General features: G+C 33.5%; 1 protein-coding gene across 2 annotated transcripts; it reads right to left on the minus strand.

The window, feature by feature from the left end:
- Nucleotides 1-8,587: 8,587 nt before the first annotated feature.
- Nucleotides 8,588-21,576, minus strand: LOC125856685 (sodium/hydrogen exchanger 8-like). 2 transcript variants are annotated; one of them, XM_049536291.1, is made up of 22 exons: nucleotides 21,324-21,576; nucleotides 20,268-20,318; nucleotides 20,043-20,134; nucleotides 19,810-19,887; nucleotides 19,584-19,741; nucleotides 19,286-19,387; nucleotides 19,092-19,209; nucleotides 17,403-17,455; nucleotides 17,250-17,312; nucleotides 16,539-16,583; nucleotides 16,147-16,202; nucleotides 14,573-14,757; nucleotides 13,899-13,946; nucleotides 13,623-13,730; nucleotides 12,602-12,824; nucleotides 11,549-11,848; nucleotides 11,140-11,237; nucleotides 10,575-10,706; nucleotides 10,251-10,469; nucleotides 9,933-10,139; nucleotides 9,385-9,652; nucleotides 8,588-8,963 (listed from the first exon to the last, which is right to left on the minus strand). In XM_049536291.1, the coding sequence occupies exons 1-22, from the start codon at nucleotides 21,529-21,531 to the stop codon at nucleotides 8,878-8,880; spliced, it is 2,898 nt and encodes a 965-aa protein (XP_049392248.1). In that variant the 5' UTR covers nucleotides 21,532-21,576; the 3' UTR covers nucleotides 8,588-8,877. The 2 variants fall into 2 exon arrangements, with proteins under 2 accessions (XP_049392248.1, XP_049392249.1); XM_049536292.1 differs by lacking the exon at nucleotides 21,324-21,576 and having other exon boundaries at nucleotides 19,810-19,900.
- Nucleotides 21,577-21,959: the final 383 nt, after the last annotated feature.

Raw genomic sequence — 21,959 nt, forward strand, 5'->3', positions numbered from 1 at the left:
AGGTATCAATTCAACACGCGCCACATATGTTATCAATCTTCATTATACTAGAAGAAGAAGAATTGTTAGTATAATGTTTAGTGTCTTTGAAGAAAATACCCTCATTGCACATAATTATGGTGATTTTTTGTTAGCATAAGTGTATATATGAAATGAAAACATTGTATATTATTATACATGCACTTTTGTTACTCAATAATAATTTGTATTAATTATTTTAAATCTAAAAATTATTATATTTTAAAATATCCGCGCAACGCATGGGCACGTATACTAGTAATAATAATAAAACAATGAGTTTATTATTTTACCTATATTAAGAAGAAAATCACTCATTAATTTGTCAAAAATGACAAATAAAAAAATAATCAAACTAGAAAATATTTAACAAATAAATAGGAACGGATGAAGTATATAATTAAGCACTCAATTTCTCTATATTTACTTGTCAAATATATTAAAAATAATTCTTCAATTTTATTTATTCAGTTTAAAAATCAAGGAATAATTTGTTATTTTATGTTTATTTTATTCTTATTATTAAATATTATTTATTTCTTAATATTTAGATGAGTTATAATCAATAGAAATGATATAGTAAAATTATTCATCTATTTATTATTTCGTAAGGAGTATGTCACACCAAGCATAAACAAGTAAAAGATGGACACGGATGAAGTATGTGTTATTTTTAACCTACATAAGTATCGAGTAACTATGTAAGCTTACTCATGTCTAAATATTAAATCAAATTACACTAATTTATCACAATTATTGAATGGGTATAAATATGTGGGTAATGTGATAGATTATTATATAGGGTGAGTCACTTTAAAGAGTGTTTTAATTAATTTATTTTTTAGCGACTTTTGATTCTTAAACATTTTTTTAGTTTTGAAAGTGTTTGAAGTTTGCATGACTTTTGACTTTTAACTAATAAGTCATTTAAAAGAAATCAATCCAAACACCTCTTAATACTCCTATGGTAGTATTAATAAATTCCACATAGGACAGAGAGAATGTGATTGGGAGAAATAATCTACTCCCTCCGTCCCTATTTACTTGTCCATATTTCCTTTTTTAGTTGTCCATTTTGACAAATCAAGAAAGGACAACAAATTTTTTCCTATTATACCCTTATTTACACTTCTTGAAAATTGTAAAAGTGCATGTTGTTTCCCTCCAATTTATTTCACTTGAATTCAAATAAGTGGTTGTAATTTTGAAGTGAAAAGTTGTCATAAGGGTAAAATTGTAACTTCACTGTGCTAATCATTATTGCCTTCATCTGTGTGCCATTTCTAAAGTGGACAACTAAAAAGGGACGGAGGGAGTATAATTTTTTAGACGGAAAAAACTTCTAAAAAAGTAGAAAAAATAAAAAAGAAGAAAGGATTTCCCATGATTGAGATCAATAAAAGAAGAAAAGTAGATCAATGAAGTAAAAAAGTAGACAAGGAATCCAAGAAACTCATCCATACAAAGTGGAGAGAATAAATTCAGACCAAGAAACCTTAATTCTAGAGAAGAAATGAATGTTTTGGTGGCATGGAAATTATTTTCCACAATAATTTCTAGTCATTCATTATATGTTTAAATAATTCATTATAAGCTCCCCTAATATTTGCTAATACTTTATTGTAGATCTTGAATATATATATATGGACATAAGTAAAGGAACGACTATGGGACATATTTTTATATTGTCCCACACTTATTAAACACATCGTGTGGACAATTCTATAGTTGCATCCATATAATACATTTAAATGGTAGAGTTTTTTTAGAAAAAAAATTATGTTGAACTTAGTTTAAAAAATATAGATCAAAGAAAAGGACCAACACACATCTAGGTTGATAAACCGAGGGGTATTGTATATGACATTTTTGGCAAATCTCAAATCGAATAAGAGATAAAGGTAAAGAGTTTTATAAGACATATCATTAGTTCACATGATATGTACGTTTTAGGGCTCGATTATGACGTAGTCCAAGAAACAAATTCGTGAGATCTGTTGGATCAAAATAGACAATACACGTCATTGACTTGAACCATAATAAATCCGTTAGATTGTGCTCTAGATTTGCCACTATTAATGTAGTGTCAAATTGCGTTTAACATAGAAACATATGCCCAAAATTGTCTCCGGAAATGAAGGAACAAAAAACACTTTTGTTTCCGTTGAATGATGTTTTATTTAACATTGAAGATACAGCTGGATGACATTTTTTTAACCTTGAAAAGCAAATTAAGCTAAAAGAATAATCAGCAAAAAGTAGACCCATAAAAGTTCACCTTTCCCTAGCTGAATTCATATTCGAAATTTTATTAAAGGTATCAAGAATATTCATACATATATATAAATGGTATTTAAATTAAGTATATACAATAGCTACCCTTGAATTGGGATAAAGTTATGTATAGTTCAGGGCTCCAAAAATATTTTAATCTACTTGTAGCTAGCTACTATACATTGTTGCACCAACTAGCTACACACTTTACCAATTAATATGACGGTTCACACTCTTTCTACACGAGAAAAGTCAAAAGTATATTTTTTCTATATCATTTCATTGACGTATTCAGAAATTGAATTTTATGAAAAAATTTAAAATAATTTCAACATTTACTATACATAATAATTTGATACACAACTAAGTTAGCGTTTAGCCTCAAGTTCTCAAATATTCTTAACAAATAATATTTGGGCCAAGTTTTTGGTGAAATTACACCACTTATCCCAAAAATATTTGACTATCAAAAAATATGATTTATACTCATAAGCTTTAAAAAATTATTAAAAATACCATAAATTTATAGTATCATTTAATAATGAATATGTTCCATTAACAAAAAACTTTATAATATAATTGATAACAATCAACAATAACAAATAACAATATAGGTAAGATAATACATTAATCACATACTCAAATTTGTCACTGATTCAATTATAATTACCGCCCATTAAACACAAATTGTTCCTTTGTCTCAATTTCATCACTCAAATTAGAACTCAAACTTTTCCGGAGAAGGTAGTAACAAATATTAGTTGGAATTAATAAATTATGGATATTTTTTATAAAATATTAAAGTTTGTGGTAGTTTTAAATTTTTAAAAAAATTCCCAAATATTAGAACTTGGCTCAAATACTAGTTTTTTCTACTATTATACTTGATGAATATATTTGCCAAGTTATATGACCAAACACACCTTCCAAAATTTTCCCCAAGTATTCTTGGGGCCAAACGGGTCCTAAATATATACATGTGAGGTCTATGTAATTATTGAGTTCACATTAACTATAACCAACCCAATAGTATTCAGAATTTTGAGATGATGAATGCATAATTACAAAAATGTGATCTAGATATAAATTTGATCGGTTTGATATTTAAATTTTTATCACTGAAAACCATTAAAATTAAAAAATTATAGGTCCAAAATTATTATTTTTTAGCTATTACAATCACTTAGAGAGACGTTACCCAATATTAGAAAGAAAAATAAAACAAGATAAATAAAAAAATCAAATTTCTAACCTCGCTTAGAGAGGTATACTCAATCATCATCGCACGACGGCACACATTTATGTTTAAATATTTTCTAAGAATATAATACTACTATATATGATTTCAGGAAGTAAGCATAGATTCACGTGAATCCGATTATCCCCTCTTGGATACGCCTCTGAACACAGTATATCCGCCGCAGACTATCATTTTGTAAAAGTATTCGTACAAACATTATCATGTCAATATGACAGAAATAGGCATAAAGTAATCTTGTGGTCCTAATTTGATTTTCTGAAGATTTATAAAGAAAAGTAGAATGAAAAAAGAAGAAGATATTGTAAGAATGTTAATAGCTACTTGCAATAAATAAAGTTAACTGACTTTTCCCAAGAACTGAATATCCATGAGTTTATTCCAGTTTTTAAGAAGGCCTTGGAGATTATTTCTATGTGGAATATATCCTATTATGCAACATTTTAAATCTAATTAAGGTTATTATGTAACTACTGTTCATCAACTACTTTGGTTAAATAGATTTATAATTGACCTTTGACTTACTAAGAAGTGGAGACCATGTTTAAATAACACATTATGCAATAGTTGTTGATAAATTAGTGAGAACATATATAACAAATGAATCAAGGCATATTACTTGCATATAAACTTTCATATCTTAGTTATGATTAAGTGATATATATTCACTTTAATTTGTGTGTTGACATGCTATATGACTGACACCAGGGAATGGCGGGCTATGAAGACAGATTATAGAGAAGAACTGACATCTAGGCTAGTAAGTTTTTGGAAATGAGTGCAGATTATTAAAAATAATAATTCCACATTGGAGTGACAATGTAAAGTGAAGAGTTTTATAAAACATAATACAAGTTCACCGGTACGTCAGTATGGTAAAAAATTTTGTAGATGCATAGTTTAATTATAAGGGAAGCATCTTCTACTTATTTATATATAAGTTCTCTCATTGATTCATTGCCCCAAATCCTAATAAGATTCTTCCTTCAATTAATTAACATAATCTTACAATATATTTGTTTGGAAAATGCATCCAAATGGTGTTTCAATTTTGACTATATTTTTTATAACACTATAATATGGAATACTAATGGAAATGGTACAAATCAAGCAAGCTTAAATTGACGTAACATGAAACTAGACACTAATATTGGGTGCTAGTCGACATGGACTATGGAGAATCAATATGATTTATTGATATTTTAGTGATATTTTCACAAATATATCGAGTGATGTGTCGAAAATCTGAATGTTATTTACTCTAATCTTAATAATAATTGTATTTAGTATAAGGAAAAGAATTAGTCATCAAAAAAGAAGAGAATTAAATTAGAGGGAATATGACAACAACGAGAATACTATTAATTGAAATAGGAATATGCATGAATATATTGTTTTGACTTGTCTGTATCCATTGTTTTGTTATTGGTGCACTTATTTTTTTTGTGAATGCCCTACCAAGTACCAACTAAAGTTCTTTCCAAATCAGAAAAGGCCCACAAGACCATATTGTGTTTTCTGCTAAGATAGTACCTATGATACTCTTTCTTGAGGAGTATCAGAAATGACCTATTTACCTCACAAAATAGGGGTAAGATCTATTTACACTACACTTTCTCCAAATCTCACTTGTGGGATCACATTAAGTATATTGTTATTGTTCTATTATTTATGACTAGATAATTTACCTGCGCAAAATAATCTTTCTAAGCTTTTAAACAGTATTTCTAATAATCGACTGTTACAAGGAAAAAAATAATAAAATTTAGTAGGTTTTAAGAACATTTCAACAGAAATTAAATGATTTGACATTATCACATTTCTCAAGAATTTTAAATATCTAATGAATGATTAAAAATAGCATAATATATGTTTGATGGTATAATTGTCTTGTTAAAACTATGTGATGTTTTTATGTAGTGATTAAACATACTTTCTTTCTATTTTTTTGTACATGAAAAATATAGAACTGATAATTTTATGGTTAGAAAAACTTCTTGTTAAAACAAATTATATAAAAGTTTTCGATAATCAATATTAGTTATAAATAAGTTAAGACCGTTTAAAATGTATACCACAACAACATAAATAATTTTTTTTTAGAGACAATCTACTTGTTTGAGGTCAAACGTTCACCACATTTCGTTATTGTTACTTTGTTACTCTAACAAAATTTATAGAAGGAGAAAAATAAATTTGAAACAACAGCAAAATAATAGTGTTGACCCTTTTAGAAATTCATTCTTCATTAAACTGCTGCTCTGAAGGCCCTTCTAGATGCTTCATCAATGCAATTTTACGACTTTTTCAGAAATATAGTTGTTGCATTATGAAAGTACAAGTAGATCAAATGTTAGATTCTAGACTCATGTTAAAGAAATATTCTCGAACATTATAAAATTAAAAATGAGTCTAACCTAGATAACTCAAATGCTCAACAATGACTTGGGACATAAAGGACAACAAATCAATGTTAATAGACATTTCATTGGTAGCTTAAGATATTACTTTTATTTATAGCAGGTTTTGTTTCATATTCTTCAAATTAAGCTTGCTGAAAATATTCATAACTCACACAAAAAATATTTAGTAGAGCTTAATGAGAAGGAAAAAAAAAGAAAAAAAAAACATTAAAAGGACAAAAGCTTTGTCCAAGTGAGATCATATACATACCAAACGAAAAATAATCAATACAATTTTAAGGAGACAACAAAACAGCGAGAAAAAGCATACATTAAAGGGAGTTTTACTATGAGATATCCAATGATGATAACAAATCATTCTAACCAGAAAAGTTCTCATGTTTTAAAATAACATACGTCAAAACATTGACTAACATTTCAATCAACTTTCAATCCTTAACGTACTCATAATATCCAGTGATAAAATTTAGTAAAAATAGATAACAACAACATAAAAAAAAATATGGGCATGCAAAGTTATTAACTCTCAGAGGATTTTCTAAAGAACACAAAATCTCATCCTTGTATGTGAAGAAATGACGTTGTTAATGAATAAATTAGAGATTTGTAAGGATTTTTTTATTGTACCTTCAACAGTTTCAGTAGAGAAAACTTGTTTGAATACTCAATTAACGTTTTTTTATTTAATATGTACTAACAAAGGCATGTACTCAAAAATAACAATTAATAATATAAACATAAATTAATGATTGTAAAAACATACCAGGATTTGTAACAATACAATGAAACATAATGGAAAAAATTGAGCCCAGTGAATGCACAGTGTCCCCTTAAGGAAATTATTCCCCTAGTACCCGAGATTTAAAGGAATAGATCCTTTCAGGAAAGAACGATTCTATTCACCAGTAATTTGATACAAAAAAATAGTGTCAGTGAGTCATTCAACAAGAGCAAAGTACACAATTATTTAATTGTCCAGAAGAAGAAAAAGAAAATCAAAATTTTCGTTGTTTTAAAATGAGAGGAAATCTATTTATAGAAAACAAAAGGTAGTGTGAACAAAGATTTTTTGTGTCTTATCGAAAAGGTCACAACCTTTCATAAAAGTTGTAACTTTTCATAAAAGTCATAACTTTTCATAAAAGACGCAAACTTTCATAAAAGTCACAATTCTTCATAAAAGTCACAACTCTTCATTAAAGTCACAACTTTTCATGAAAGCGAAAGCTAGTTTTGGAAATAAAACAAATTAAGAGGGAATCTTGGTTTGTGGTGGCGCCACGTAAGCGGGTCTAGGGTTTTCTTTTATATATATATATGATACTCATATGGTGGGGTAAGAATGAGTCGCCTTTGGTCAGAGAGCTTTACCTCCCAAATGGACCTTTTCAGCACAAATACGGAATAATCAAACCCCAAAACAAATATCAGACATATGGTACAATTAAAGAAAATAAGGAGGGATAGGAATACGACTTACACAAACCTTGTAGTATAGTCTTATTGAAACCTTAGTTGCGCGGACTCTTCACTTTTGATGCCGCACCCGTCTCGAATTCTTTAAAAATACACTACTTTTGGCGAATTCGATACGCACCCGTTGACATTTTTGAAGAGTCCAAGCAACATAGGTTGAATTTGCACACAGTTTATCAACCACTCACAAAACCACCGAGATCTTCGACTTAGCTTCTAGGTAATCCACCGGCCCTTTACCAACCTAGACAGGGAGAGCAGAAGATAACTTTTTTTCCCTTGAAAAATAACAAGTATAATACTTCAAGTAAAATAATCGACCATCACAGCACTCTATGAATTTCCTTTAAAATAAACAGCTCCTAAAAGTTCTATGGAGAATACAATTAAGTAATCAAGGCATACCATGATATATGAGCAGACAAATGTCCTGAGATTGAATCTCATAGTCACCCATATTAAAAAGAATTTCCACATATTTGATTCATGAAAAAAAATAATAAGGTCCACACGTGAGGAGGCGTGTTGAGAAAACATTTAAATAATAAAAGTGTGTTTTCTCTAACAACTTAAGTTTTAGATGAGATGGTTGCACACTTCAATAAGTTCAAACTAAATTACTTTACTTTGTAGGAACTTGTCCTTAAAAATGAATGTTAACCATATATAGATGAATATTTGTAACGTTTAACAATCGTTGTAGAGCCAATAGTCGATTTACTGAAATGTGCACAAACAGAATCATGTATTTATCCGAAGAAATCAAAAACATGTTTGTGCAATATGTGAACGGATGAGATCGTCCAATAGCACAATCCCATGGAATTAAATTCCATAAGCAGTACACAAGTAGTAAAGATGAGTGTTGATCAGATGAGTATTCAATATCTATTATAACAAAAGAAACAATGGAATATACAATAGCAACCCTGTTAAGAATCCAGACAGAAATATATACATGTTGCTAATTTTCATGGTGAAAGAAAGTGCAGACATGCAAAAACTCCAAGAGTGAAGTTTCCACTTGCTGAAAAAGCTTAACATTTGGTCACACACAGTGTAGAACTCCGGAGGAAAACTCAAACATGCAATGGTTTTATACCTTGATTTTTAAGCAGTACAATGAAGGAGTATATACTAAAATTGCAACTGCAGACTTTTTACATAAATTATCAAGCAGTGTAAATTGCACTGACATCAGAAATAGAATGGGCATACAATCTTAGCCCCGGCATAGAAAATAATGAAGCCAAGTAACTTTACAGCTTTTTCGTGATGGAAAAGTGAAGTCATAGAACGACAGCAAGTACACTCTTGAAAGATGAAAAAGCTACGACCAACTAATCCACGCAATTCAATGTTAGACATTGTGTTATCTCCTTGGCTTACCAATTTTTGCTTCTTTCTAAAGTTTTGCATGGCCAACTCTCATACTGCTGAAATGTCTATTCGAACTATCCTTGCTGGTTTCACAACTTTGTACTTTGAATAAGAACATGATCCAGAACTCTCAGCTACAAAAGCACCAAGCATCTAAGTTAGAAAACCATACTACAGGAATACTTCAAGGAAGACACCCTTGATAGTTACTTCCCTAAGGTTCTAAGTATTTGCTTAAAGCAAGAAAGAAGTCAACTAATAGTAGGAGACAACCAGCGGTCGGGTAAGTTCTACAACCATTTTCTTTCTTTCTTTTCTTTAGCAAACATTTATTCATGAGCATCCAGTCAATGGAAAAACAACCTTACTAGAGTAGAACCTTATGACAGCAAAGTTTATAAACAGCACGAAGAAGCGTACAGGCTAATGAGCATTTGACGATGTGACAGTCTCAACAAAGAAGATGAAGAAAAATCACTTTTTCTGCTGAGTGTTAATGTTCAAACTAACAAGGAATTAAACTTTGATATTAACAGTTCAGATGAGGAGACCTACCCGTTCCATTGGCGCTGCTGTACGGGATGCTTTCACTCAAAATGGAACATGGTAATACTGCTGGGCACTCAATAAGTTGTTTGGTACTTTGATCTCTCAAGCAACCACTTAACAGGAAGTTGATAGAATGATGAGAAGTTTCTATTACTTCTTGACTTGAGAAAGTATTCATGACTGATCTCTCATCAACAATACTTCTTACTTCTTGCATTGAGAATTTCTTAAACATATCAGGCGCCAAGAGCTTAGACACAACAATGGTGCACTCCTGCACATGAGATTGATCATTAAATTCCGAAAATATTGTACCTTGTTTATGAAGAACTTGTCAAACTAAATAGCGAAACTTTTCCTTTTTCATTAATTATATATATATAAATGAAACCTTTGATTTATAAATAGAAAGTAAAATTCAGTTATCTGAAGCCACTCTAGACAGCAGCATTTTCTCATCTACATTCAACTACAACAGTACTTATTTGTGACGTTTCTGATAACATAAATGCTTGAGTTGCACTTAGAGTCGTGGAAAGATTGTCAAAGATCACCTTCCACAACAGTTCTTCTACGCCATTTCCACGGGCCAGTACTGAAATGATCAACTCCAGCTTAATTTCGACACAGAGAGCCACAGAATCTGTCACCATATCGCTCAAATATGGCTTTCCGACAAGAGCCTCATATAGACCTAAAACACTTCCTCGATGATATGTTGAATCCACATGACAATGAATAGGAAAAGGGCTCCTTCTCGACTGGAGAAGAAAGAAGGAAAGTTTTTTCAATGACCAAACATAAATACAATTAATGCTAGCTATCTGGAAATATAGATTCTTGGATAGATGCTTTATGCATCCTTTACTTACCCTAACTGATCCATTTCCTATCAGCCAAACACTTGTCAGCTTGGAACCCTTGGTGTAGAGTGTACAACCTGGTGTCTTCAATATACTGTTCACGGAGCATTCCAAATCACTTTGAATAGCAGGAGAAAGGTTTGCCAACAAAGGATGTATACTTAGAACATCTCTTGGCTTTGGGATCCTTACTGAAGGAGGACTTCTCAAGAGCTTTTCAAGGTCATTCTAGTTTGGAGTTGAAAAACATTTATACACAATAAAAATAATTCAATAAGCATAACTCAAAAACAATGCTATGGCGCTGGAAATTGACGCATGAAATACAGTTACCTGAAGCAAATCATGTACATGTAGCACAACTTTCTCAGTTAAAATCCCATCTTTCTCCATATTACTGAGACATTTATCCAGACACTTCAGCATTGAAAATGTAACTTGCCTTGATTCGGTTTGATGTATGATCTAGAATGGACAGAATTAAAAGGGTTAATTTAGATGAACGTGTCTGATTAGCTTGCATGGTTTTAATTTTTTTTATAAGAAAATTGCTCATAGGATGATTTTGCACATTGTCTTTAGATACTTTTTTTGACCCCTCCCCAGGAGTTCCGCACTCCACTCCCTCGGTGACTCAAAAGTCAAACCCACAACCTCAAGATTGGAGGTGGAGGGAGATTAACATTTGAGCGACCCACTCTGGTCAGAAGGAAGGAAGCTCAGATGCGCAACTCATCATCCTCTAATTCGAACAACTGCAGAGCATGCATAGTGTTATATTCCAGCAAGTAGACGTGAATTTAAGAAAACCATGTTGCGAACTCTTGACAATCAATTGGTCAATGAGCTATCTAAACAAGAGCTACAATGCATGATTACCACAAAAACATTCACAAACCTCAGGCATTGAATTCTTGACATTTTCTAGAAACTTCCTTGCTTCTAGTTCTTCGACTTCACTTTCAGCAACAACTATTGCAGCATTTCCATTATCACCTTTAAAATGTAGAGAGATTGTTAGATGACTTCAGGAGCCAACTCCACAACTCCCAGATCCACGAAGACTTAGATTCACATTAGAGTTGTGCAACAAAGGAAGGCAAAGACACAAGGGGAAAAAAGGACCTCTTACGAACAGGAGGCACAACTCTCAAAGAGTAGGAGTTTGGCATTTGATGTTAAGAAAGAAAAAGTACACATACAAAACCATTGCTGTTAGAATCTGATTACATATAAGAACTACTCCGCAATGTCTACCTACTGTATCAGCCACATTCTTTTTATCTGAAGATGGTACTCACTCTTACCAGTATAGTCAAGAAGAAGCTGTCTTGCGATTCTGTGAGCATGGATAAATGCAGAGCATATATGACAACTATCCTGTAATTTCTTTAGCACAAACCACCTTGTCAGTCTGGGAGGACAAACACTTGTGCCGAAGAATTTATAATATCCTGGAAACTTGAGGCGAGTAGAAATATAATTCCAGTCATGTAATCCCTGATTCGCCAGATCGATTGCCTCATCTATTGACTCCATCAAAACACTGATACTGGATTCAGTTATCCTCCCCTCGTTGAATGTTGACCAGTAAGCCTCACGAGTAGCTGTAGCAAAACCAAATGCAAATAACTGAAGCCTCATGTAAAGGCATTAAGAATGGAAGACAAAAGGAGAAAAGAAGTGTCAACTTGAATAAAGTCCACAGGGTGAATATTTAAATGAAGAACAAAAAGAAATCAAGTGAACCGCCTTACTTATCTATTAGGATTTTCGAGGTGGCAAAACTTCAAGATCGCATGTATGTGTTTAAGATTTATGGACAAGATGGAATTGCATGCTTACTCCTATTAGCAGAGGAAAATAGAGGCTCTAGTTTTTAATGAAATATTGAAACGTTACCAAGAAGGGATGCAGAGATACAGTAAAGAAGAAAAATGTTCTAGAAGCAAATTTCTGCATGATGTAAGCTCACAGTATCCCCTACCAATCGGGTCCTGATGTAAAAAATGGTCAAAATAGTCAAGGTTCAGCTTATTAGAGAACTTCACACTGCTTTCTAACTCTTCAATTCCTTATATTCCTTGGATTTTGGAGGAGAAGAACATGCAGGTCTTTCATAGGAACAGACTGAAAATATTTTAAGTTTAACTTACAAAATAAGGGCCCTAGTTCATGATCAATGTACAACATCAATAACCTATCAATCAAATAGATCAGAGAAGCAATATCTGATATGCAACACTTACAAAAGAAAGCAAGGGGGAAGCTGAAAGCCCAGATGAGAAATGCAGGTACCAGACACCAGAAAGGTTGTAAGAGCAAACTATAGAGCAACTAGTCTGGATGCAGTTGCTGACCTTTCAGAAAGCATACTCTCATAGTCTTCATATCATTTATTTCTAGATAGCCATGATTGGTGGTACAGGGAGGCCAAACTGTGTCTTCACAGACATCTTTTATGCATGTGGCGTAACCTCCAACAGTTATCCAATCAAAAGGATTATTGCTTCCACTACAGATTCGGGAAAAGTCTTCAGCTTTTCTCAATAGTTGATGCTTTGCATAATTGACCATGATTTTCTGAAACAAATTGTACTATAAGCAGGATGGCTCTCGCAACAAAAGACCACATCTCAAATATGGATATACAAGCAGTGGTTGAGTACACCGGGTATGTTTCTTAGTAATTTGCCACATATTTGAATCTAACAAAGACCAGAATGAACTAGCTAATTCTCTGCAGATATAATTTTGACCGTTAATTCTCTACAGATATTTCTTTTCATATTTACGTGAAAATATATTATCAGGAAATAGGACTAATATGAGTTCAAACTGATGATCCTTGTGCATTGAGAGGCTTACAAAGGCCATGAACAAAGTGAGGATCAGAGGATGCGATGGTTTGAAGACATGCAGGTAGCATAGTACTCACTTTTTAAGTAAACGCAATCTTATAAAATAGAGAAAGGCAACAATAAGGTGATGCTTTGGATTAGTACAAGCGGAGCGTAGGTTAGTTCACATCCAACTTCGTGCAGTGATGTTACCAAGTCTATCAAGTTATACATTCCAAAAAAAATTGGAGAATTCTGCACATAATTACTAAATACAGGAACTTATATTTCAAGTTATGTAAAAAATGTTCCTTTTCCCCGAACATCATTGATTCCTCTCAATCCATAACACCAAAAAGCTGATTGCTAAGATTTAATATACACAAAAGCACAGGTAGCACCTTCAAGTTTTCAATGAAAAGGGTAATTACTGATATTGAACACTCAACGTGAAACTAAATAAAATGACATCATGAATCACAATATCAAGGGCAGGTAAGTTCCTCAATACAAGAGAACTTCAATTACACCAGAACTTTACCTCACTTTCTGATAGAGCATCCATACCAAAGAGACTTAGAAGTAATTGTGTGGTAGATCCATTGATAATGAGTGTCAGTAACACACTTCCACCAGTGAGGAAAACAAACTGTACCATAAAGAAAAGAGTTTCAGTTGCATGTCAAAGAAAGTTGATAGCTTAACTTCAATAGATGCTTAAAAACTACAAGTAAATTATGGCAATGAATCAATGAGTTCCAAAAGCAGGGCAAATGAACTGTTGCTATATTGCAATCGTTCGTCAATAAAAACATACCATAGCTCCAGTTTCTGAGCTGAGATACTTTGGATCACCACTAGCTTCCTGGATATTAAGAAAGAAAACCATGTGTAAATGTTATTAAGTAAAAGAAAATATATCATCCCTCTTCCAGCGCCTACGTTGTGGATATGCTTCATAAAGCTTGACAAACAAGTGAGAAAATGATCAGCTTCTTATGCTCTCAAACAATTAGGTTACTCGGTGATAAGTCCTATTGCTCTAACTCTAATTGATGTACGATATCAAATCAAAGGTATCTTCTCCATAAATACTGAGTTTAACCGCTTAGTCTGTCGCTTCAAATTAAATTGAAGCAGCAAGCCTCCATTTTATTTTATTTTTACTATTATTTTTATTTATTTATACTTTAGTTTTATTTTATTTTTTTTGGGGGGAGGGGGGTATACCTACCAATAAAAGCAATCCGAAAAGTGCATCAGTACTTAATGGAGCAGAATACTGTACTGGTATCTACACATTATACACCCTATTATCTTAGGAGTATATTTCATACCAGTACAAATCATACTAGACAAGAAAGTAATGAAAGTAAAAATTATTCTCAACACAAAATGATAATATATCTTCGGTGCACATTTGAATCTAAGCCTCAAGTTAAATGATACAGGAAACCATATGGAATCAGAAGTGAGCAGAGAAGGGCTTACTTTAATAGATAGGGAGAGTGCCAAACCAACAGCTCCTCTCAAACCAGACCATATGATGATGATAGCTTCTTTCCAATTCAAACCATAACCGAAGTAGCAAAGGGCAGGATAGAACGCAAAAACAACTATGGTTCGAGCTACTTGAAGAATGATATAGAGAAGAAAGACATAGCCCCATGATCTCCCTGCATTATTACTATGTAAATAAAAGAAATTTTCTTGATCTGGAAAATTTATTGTAGTGGAAAGAATCTAAGAAAAATGTTCAGAAAATCTCAATAAGAATGCATCTAAGGAGGGATCTCACAAACTAGACAGGTGCTCAACAACACCTAACCTGAGGTGTGATGCATATGAGCATCAATGGTAATTCTTTGGGTCTTTACCTGTTTCCCCCTTTCTTTGGTCTGTTAAATAATAAATAGTAAATAAATTAGAAACCTAAGTGTATATACCCACTATTTTGTTCTTCATGTAAATAACACTACAACTAATATTATTGATATGCACAACCTAATAAAGATAGTTTTCCGCCAAATCTATGGCTTCATATGGTATCATAGCCTAGTCTTTGTTGTTAGCTAAGATTTCGCCGGTGTTCATTGTTGGTTAATTGCAGGCTTTGCATTGGTTGCTGCCTTTATGTATTCTCTGGTTTCTTTCCATCTAAAGCTTTAGATTTATAAGGTTGAAACTGTGCTTAGTCTTTGGCCTTTGGTCGGCACTTCCGTTTGATACTGGAACGCTAGTTGGTGCCGCAGTCGGTCTGTTTGTTCTTCCAATACTTTTGGACTGCCAATCTGCTAATTTCGTTTGCTTTATCTTTCCCAAGGTCAGCTTTCTCTCAGACCATACTCTTGGTGCTGGTCAGTGGTTCTGGCAATTTGTTAGTTGGTTATTTCAATATAAAAATGTGAAATGTGATCAATATATGCATCTCCTGAAATGTCCAGTGACAAATACCTCAACTTGCTGTCTCCCTAGGATCTCATCACTCTGGTTTTTCTCAGGAAATCCTCCTGATTGAGTTCTAGATTTTTTACTCAGATGCATCTGGTCACATGTCCGACAACCAAAGGCTATGTCCCACTTTCATACTCCTTGTTTCTAACCTTCAATGATCTTGATTAATCAACTTATTACTCCTGTAACTGATAGGAATTACTCAACCTACTACTTCAACATCCTTGTCCGACGTTCTCTATTTTTCTAAATTCCCTTATTATTTAATAGCCATTAAAAATTAACCAAAGTACTTAATTGTTTTCCTTCTAATAATGTGATTATTCAACATTCAGAAACAGGAGAGCGATCGGCTCAGGACATGAGTCTCACGACGTTTACCGTCCAAGTTCCAGCACTTCCTAAAGTACCAACTACTTGTGATTCTCAAGAAAATGATTTAAGAAATGACTGAGACTCTTCTAGTTACTCAATTGGGTGCCAAAATCAGGACGCTTGCCAACTTATTGTGATGTGCAGCACGTACCACACACTTCAACTAATAGGAAAACAGTTGTTAACCATCTACAAAAAGTGAAGTATTACATAATAAATACAGGGGGAAGAACTACCTGTATTGTTGTCGAGATATCCGATACTGAAGATGCTTTGAGCTATGATAACTCCGCTGTCAGAAGTGAGCATATGAGAAACATTATTGATTCAATAACCAAAAAAAAAAGGATAATAACCAACCATGCACCAAGAGACCTTCAGGTACGCTTAGAACAGGAAGTGTTAACAACACTACTTACTAGATATTAATATAGGGAAAATGGGGAAATACAACTCCCTGAGAAAAGAGTAGCACAATAACAAATGCAATAAGATCTATTGCTTTAATTGGAGATAGCATACAACAACAGGAAATCTCCTTAAGTACCATAGAAAGGAACAAAATGAGTTTAAGACAAAAGAAAAGAAACAACATTAGTTTCTATAATGGACTGCTACTGAGTCTTACCTCAATATGAATATTAAAGTATTCGCAATGTAGGCAATCATTTCCCTGCAAAAGAATTAGTGGGAAAAATTAAGTATAAAAAATAGTTCAACTCTAGCGCNCCCCCCCCCCCCCCCCCCCCCTTTTCTTCTATCTCAGAGCAAGGCAGTAAACAGAGAAGGAGCCAAAACAAAATAATTATTTGGTCATGGTTTTGAATAATAAGTAAGCTATTAAGATCCACATGATTTAAACATGATGTTTTAGGCAGTCCTATCAAAAAATACACATAAACCACAGGATGAGAGGAACAATGCGCAAAAGATCCTTAAAGAACAGAGTGAGAGAACCAATGCTGGAAGGAGTCACAAAAGACAACTTCTGAAACCTGTAACACTTCATTTAGGAAAGTCAAAGAGTTCACAAAGAGAGTAGTTGCAGGAAAGGTAGGGGTAGGGTTGTTGTAGCAGTAGCAGTAGCAGCATATTCCCCTAGATACATCTGTTCATAGTATATGTACTCCAACCTTATGATTTTACAACATATTCCCCTAGATACATCTGTTAGATATGCCTCACCTAGAAGACATTATCTATAATAATACCTCAACAAAACAGAGCAACAATTAGGTACTGGCAATGCTCAAATCTGTGTAATAGTTATCACACTATACATTGGTTTGCTACACAGATCTATATCTAGCTAATGGATATCACAATGAAAGAAACATACCAAAACTCATGCATGCTCTGCTTCCCCCCAGCTCTATGGGTATCCTTTGACATTGCAAAAACCCTATTAATAGGTTTCAGTATCAGAGACCAAATTACACACTTTACCGCACAAATGTCTGAATGTGCAAGAGGAGTGAAGTACACAACTTACATCCCTAGTGCCACGAGAGTCAAGATACCAGAAGCTTCAGCTTCCTCTTGAGCCTATAAGCAATAATAAGGCATTAAAATCCGGTTAAAGGTGTACATATGGAACTGGAAGAAACACATAGGATTTCAATGGAACTATCAAAAAGCTAAGGAAAAAGCAAAAACAATATCTCCTCGAATTAGCAAATAAACATATTTTGGAACGTGTCACCCTTTAAAGTAGAGAGCAGTAGGGAAGATCTTTTTAATACTGAAAGATTTGATGATACCATGTACTTGGTTGATTTACAAAATTATGTACAATGAAGCGGGTCAAAGATCTTAGATTACTAAAAAAGTCATCAAAGAGGTATTAGACTTGAGTACTTTTTTTGATTAACCCTTAATAAATCATGCTTGTCAATATGCTATCAACAAAAATATGAAAATTATCGTGCATATCAAAATGTTGTCAAAAAAATTGATAATTTTACAACGTCACACTTCTTGAAACTGTACGTCAAGAAGTGCAGCACATTATGAAAGTGGTGTCTATTAATTCAATGAAGGATGTAGTGATTACTGACTTCATAATATGTCAAATCCAGAAAGATTTCTAGTTGAACACATTTCAAGTTATAGTCTTCTGTCCCTCTCTGTTTCTGAACCATCATGCCCGCGATTCTTTTTTCTAGTTTTTTAGGAAGGGGGAAAGGGAGGAGGTGTATGATACATTGAGCACATCCAACAACAATTTAAGAGCAAATGACTAGCTTAGTGTGAATATAAAGGCAAAGAGCAGATTCTAACTTCGTTCCTAAGATATTGGACATAATTGTATGTATGCAAGCATGCATGCATGCATATATATATATATATATATTGATCCATGTTATTAGGAATGTCTGTTATGTCTGTTATATGCATCTAATGTTTGAATTGTATACATGTAATGAAATAATCATGTCTGTGTATGTATGGGTGTGGGTGTGATACATGTAATGATATAATGTCTGTGTATGTATGGGTGTGGGTGTGGGTGTGTGGGTGTGAGAGAGAGAGAATGCATTTAAAACATCTATGTGTTGGCTTAAATCAAGAATATTCAACCAAATTGTATCCAGTATCTGAAAGCATTATATATTACCTAACCTTCTATATTCCGAAGAGAAAGATCATCAGATGTGTTAAGCTTACAAAGATGGAATAAATTTCCAAAGGTCAAAAAATCTGATGAAATCCAGACACGATACTAAGCAATTGCCTGACTTGCGTTCCCCTAATGTGAAGCACTTATCATGCTGTATGTGATCTTGCTCACAAACACAGTGACTTTTTAGAAACTTTTCCTATTTGGGTGATAAAGAAATCCAGCTGGCCTGGGATCTTCCTCACAACCTACATTTTGGAGAGTGGGTACATTGTCGAACCCTCCCTCCACAGATATAGAAGGGGAACCTTAGTGGTTTCCCCATCCTCGAATATCACTATTTCCTACAAATTATAATATCTTAAATTTTCTGGAGGGGATGAATAATAGAATGTCACATCAAAGGGTAGATATCAATAATCAATCTGATAATCATATGAATCCAAAATGAAACAATTAGAAACAAGTTAATTGCAAAATATCACGTCCAGTATTTAGAAAGACAATATGCAGCTTGAGTGCATGTAAATAACAACTGATTCAAATCAGCAAGGTACATACTGTGTAGTAAGCAATGTAGCTCACAGTAAGAGCCAACGAAAAGTCTGTCAGTGTGTCATTGTATATAAACCGAAGCCAGAGAAGAGATGCTATGCCAAACACAAGTCCGATCATGACACTGTAGCAGTAAAAGAGTAAGTTAAGTTCAACTACAATAGCACAAAGTTATTACCCAACCAGATAATGATACCTACGATCCAAGTGAGCCTTCTGCAAGATATTCCAGCACTGCAATGCAGCCAGAACTTTTCCCAAGAACCATTCGATAGAAAAGCTGGTAAACCACAATAGCTGCCCTGGAAACATGATTGGAGGAAGAGAGGTGGACAAAAATAATCAGTGTATATATAAATGGAACATAAACTGAAAAACAGAACATGGGGCTGAAGGTCCACTTTCTATGTGGAAAATTTTGGTCATCCAAAAATGTGCACATGAATATGAAATATAGGGGAACCATGAGAAATTACACGGAGAAACAATTGTTTATACCCGTCGTTCATCATAGATTCTCCTTCAACGATCGTGCTCAACTTTTTACTAGCACCGAGATCCTTAAGCAAAGCGACAACAGCCACAGGATCAGTAGCACTAAGAATTGCCCCCAACAATAATGATGTCTTCCAGTTCCAGTCAAATGGAAAAACAAGCTGTAGAAACATATGAATGTTTGAGCAAGTGTGAAACCACTTCCAGAAAAAACAGTTTCTTTGTATACCTTCACAGCAGCTCCAATCAGGACTGTTGAAATCAATACACCAGGTCCAGCAAGCAAAAGCATTTGTGCCATACATTTCTGTCAAAGCCAGCTAATATTAAAGATATGAACAACATATTCCATTCGCTTATACAAAGTAAAAAAAGTAGACATAATAACTTAAAGCATATAGTCAAGCAACCGGCAACTAGAGCCTTGAGATTATATAGAATGAAAATTAAGGAGAAGAGAACCTTTATTTGGTGCACCTCCATGGAGAATGCACCCTCAAAAATCAGTATAGGGAGGAAAACAGCTAATAGAAGATCAGCATCTATATCTGCCCCTGTTGCAGCAATTCGACAAGCATATACCTTTATAAGATAATGAGAGGTATTCACAATTGCAAAATGATTTTACGTCATCCTCGAATTTTTAAAATTTAAGAAATTTGAAAGAGACATTTGAATTATACTTACATATTCGAATTCCATTCCCAAGCTTTCCCAGTCGATAAATACTCCCAAATTCTAAATTTAAAAAGGAAAGTAAGTAAAGAAATAAATAGCCAAATACGAGAACAGTTAGGCACCACAACATGACTGTACACATTCAAACAACAGTGACACTTAAGAATAGACAATAGATTGAAAAAATGCTAGTTCATGTCCATAAGAAAATGTTCCATGCTCTTAGAGCAGTAATAACCATCAAGAAAGAATCACAGAAAGCATGCTCAGAAGACAAAGAAATCTGTCTATTTATTCCCCAATTTTTCTGTACAAAACAAGATCACAAACATATATGAAGGGTTCATTCACATAGAAAACACGGAAAATCTCTATCAGCCATACTGGAATTGAGATACAGGCCTTCTACTTCCTTTTTTCATGACGGTGTTGTCCGAGCCAGCTTGTGCACATCTCTACTAGTCCACAAGCACAAGTACTGGATAATTCTGTCCACCAAAGCTTAGATATATGGAAAGTTCTATTACCTTCCTAGAGTTCATTCTCACTAGAACTCTATTCAATTTTTTCATAAATGGTTATGTTTGACCTTTTTTACCAAATTCTAGATACAATTATGCTAACCTCAACTATTACACCAGGTACCTGCTACCTCTACCGCACAAGTATCAGGTAACTCTGCATACCAAAATTTAACTTTAAACAAATGGGGCAAAGAGCCTGTTTGGATTGGCTTTTATTTTTTGGCTTATTTTTATCATTTTCTCTTAAAACCAGGTGCTTATAAGCTCTAAATCGCCATGTGTCAATGAGAAAATGTTACATGCTCTTGGAGCAATCATCATCATCAATATCCTTAATTGTTCTTACTTAACCCCATCCCCCATAAGCGAGCAGCATGATAACAGTAAACAAAGCGATCCTTCAGATAATGAAGCACATATACTTCCGTAAAAACAAATAGTAGACATGAACTCCATAGCAAATCCCCCATAAGCGAGCAGCATGATATATAACAGTTGACATACAATACGTACACACATAAGAGAGAAGGAAAATACGAACCGAGAGAGCCGAGAGCGATGCCAATTATGAGCAAAACGACGGTATAGGGAATAGTAGTACGGCGAAGGAGGGTTCTGCATGAAACTCCAATTAACAAACTGATTCCACCAAATAGTACTGCATCTAATGGATTCGAAGAAGAAGAACTGCTGCTGCTCTCTCCTCGCCATAAATTGTATGGCAATGGACCTTCCTCCACTGTCGTCATTATAGCTCAATTTGGGAATTGCTCAAACAAATGGTGTGTGGAGTACTTCCCACCCATTTATTTCTTCCATCTGCTATATATATACAAACTAGCAAGATTACCCGGGCTTGGCACGAAAATTTAATATTACGAAATTTGTAAAATAATACTTAAAATTTATTAGTCATTAAAACTAAAACACTATATTATCTTATATACAAGATTGGGTAGTAACAAACATTAATAATGTAAAGGAAAATGAAAATTATTACATCTTATCATTTATCCTTAATAACATAAGCATAAATTAATCTGTCAGGATCTGTAACATAAACAATGGTGTTAGTGAGTCATTCAACAGGAGCAAAATACACAAATATTTAATTGTGAAGAAGAAGAAGAGGCTCAGAATTTTAGTTGTTTTAAAATGAGAGGAAATCCCTCTATTT

This window comes from Solanum stenotomum, chromosome 2 (genome assembly GCF_019186545.1).
Source record: "Solanum stenotomum isolate F172 chromosome 2, ASM1918654v1, whole genome shotgun sequence".
Classification (NCBI taxonomy): Eukaryota; Viridiplantae; Streptophyta; class Magnoliopsida; order Solanales; family Solanaceae; genus Solanum; species Solanum stenotomum.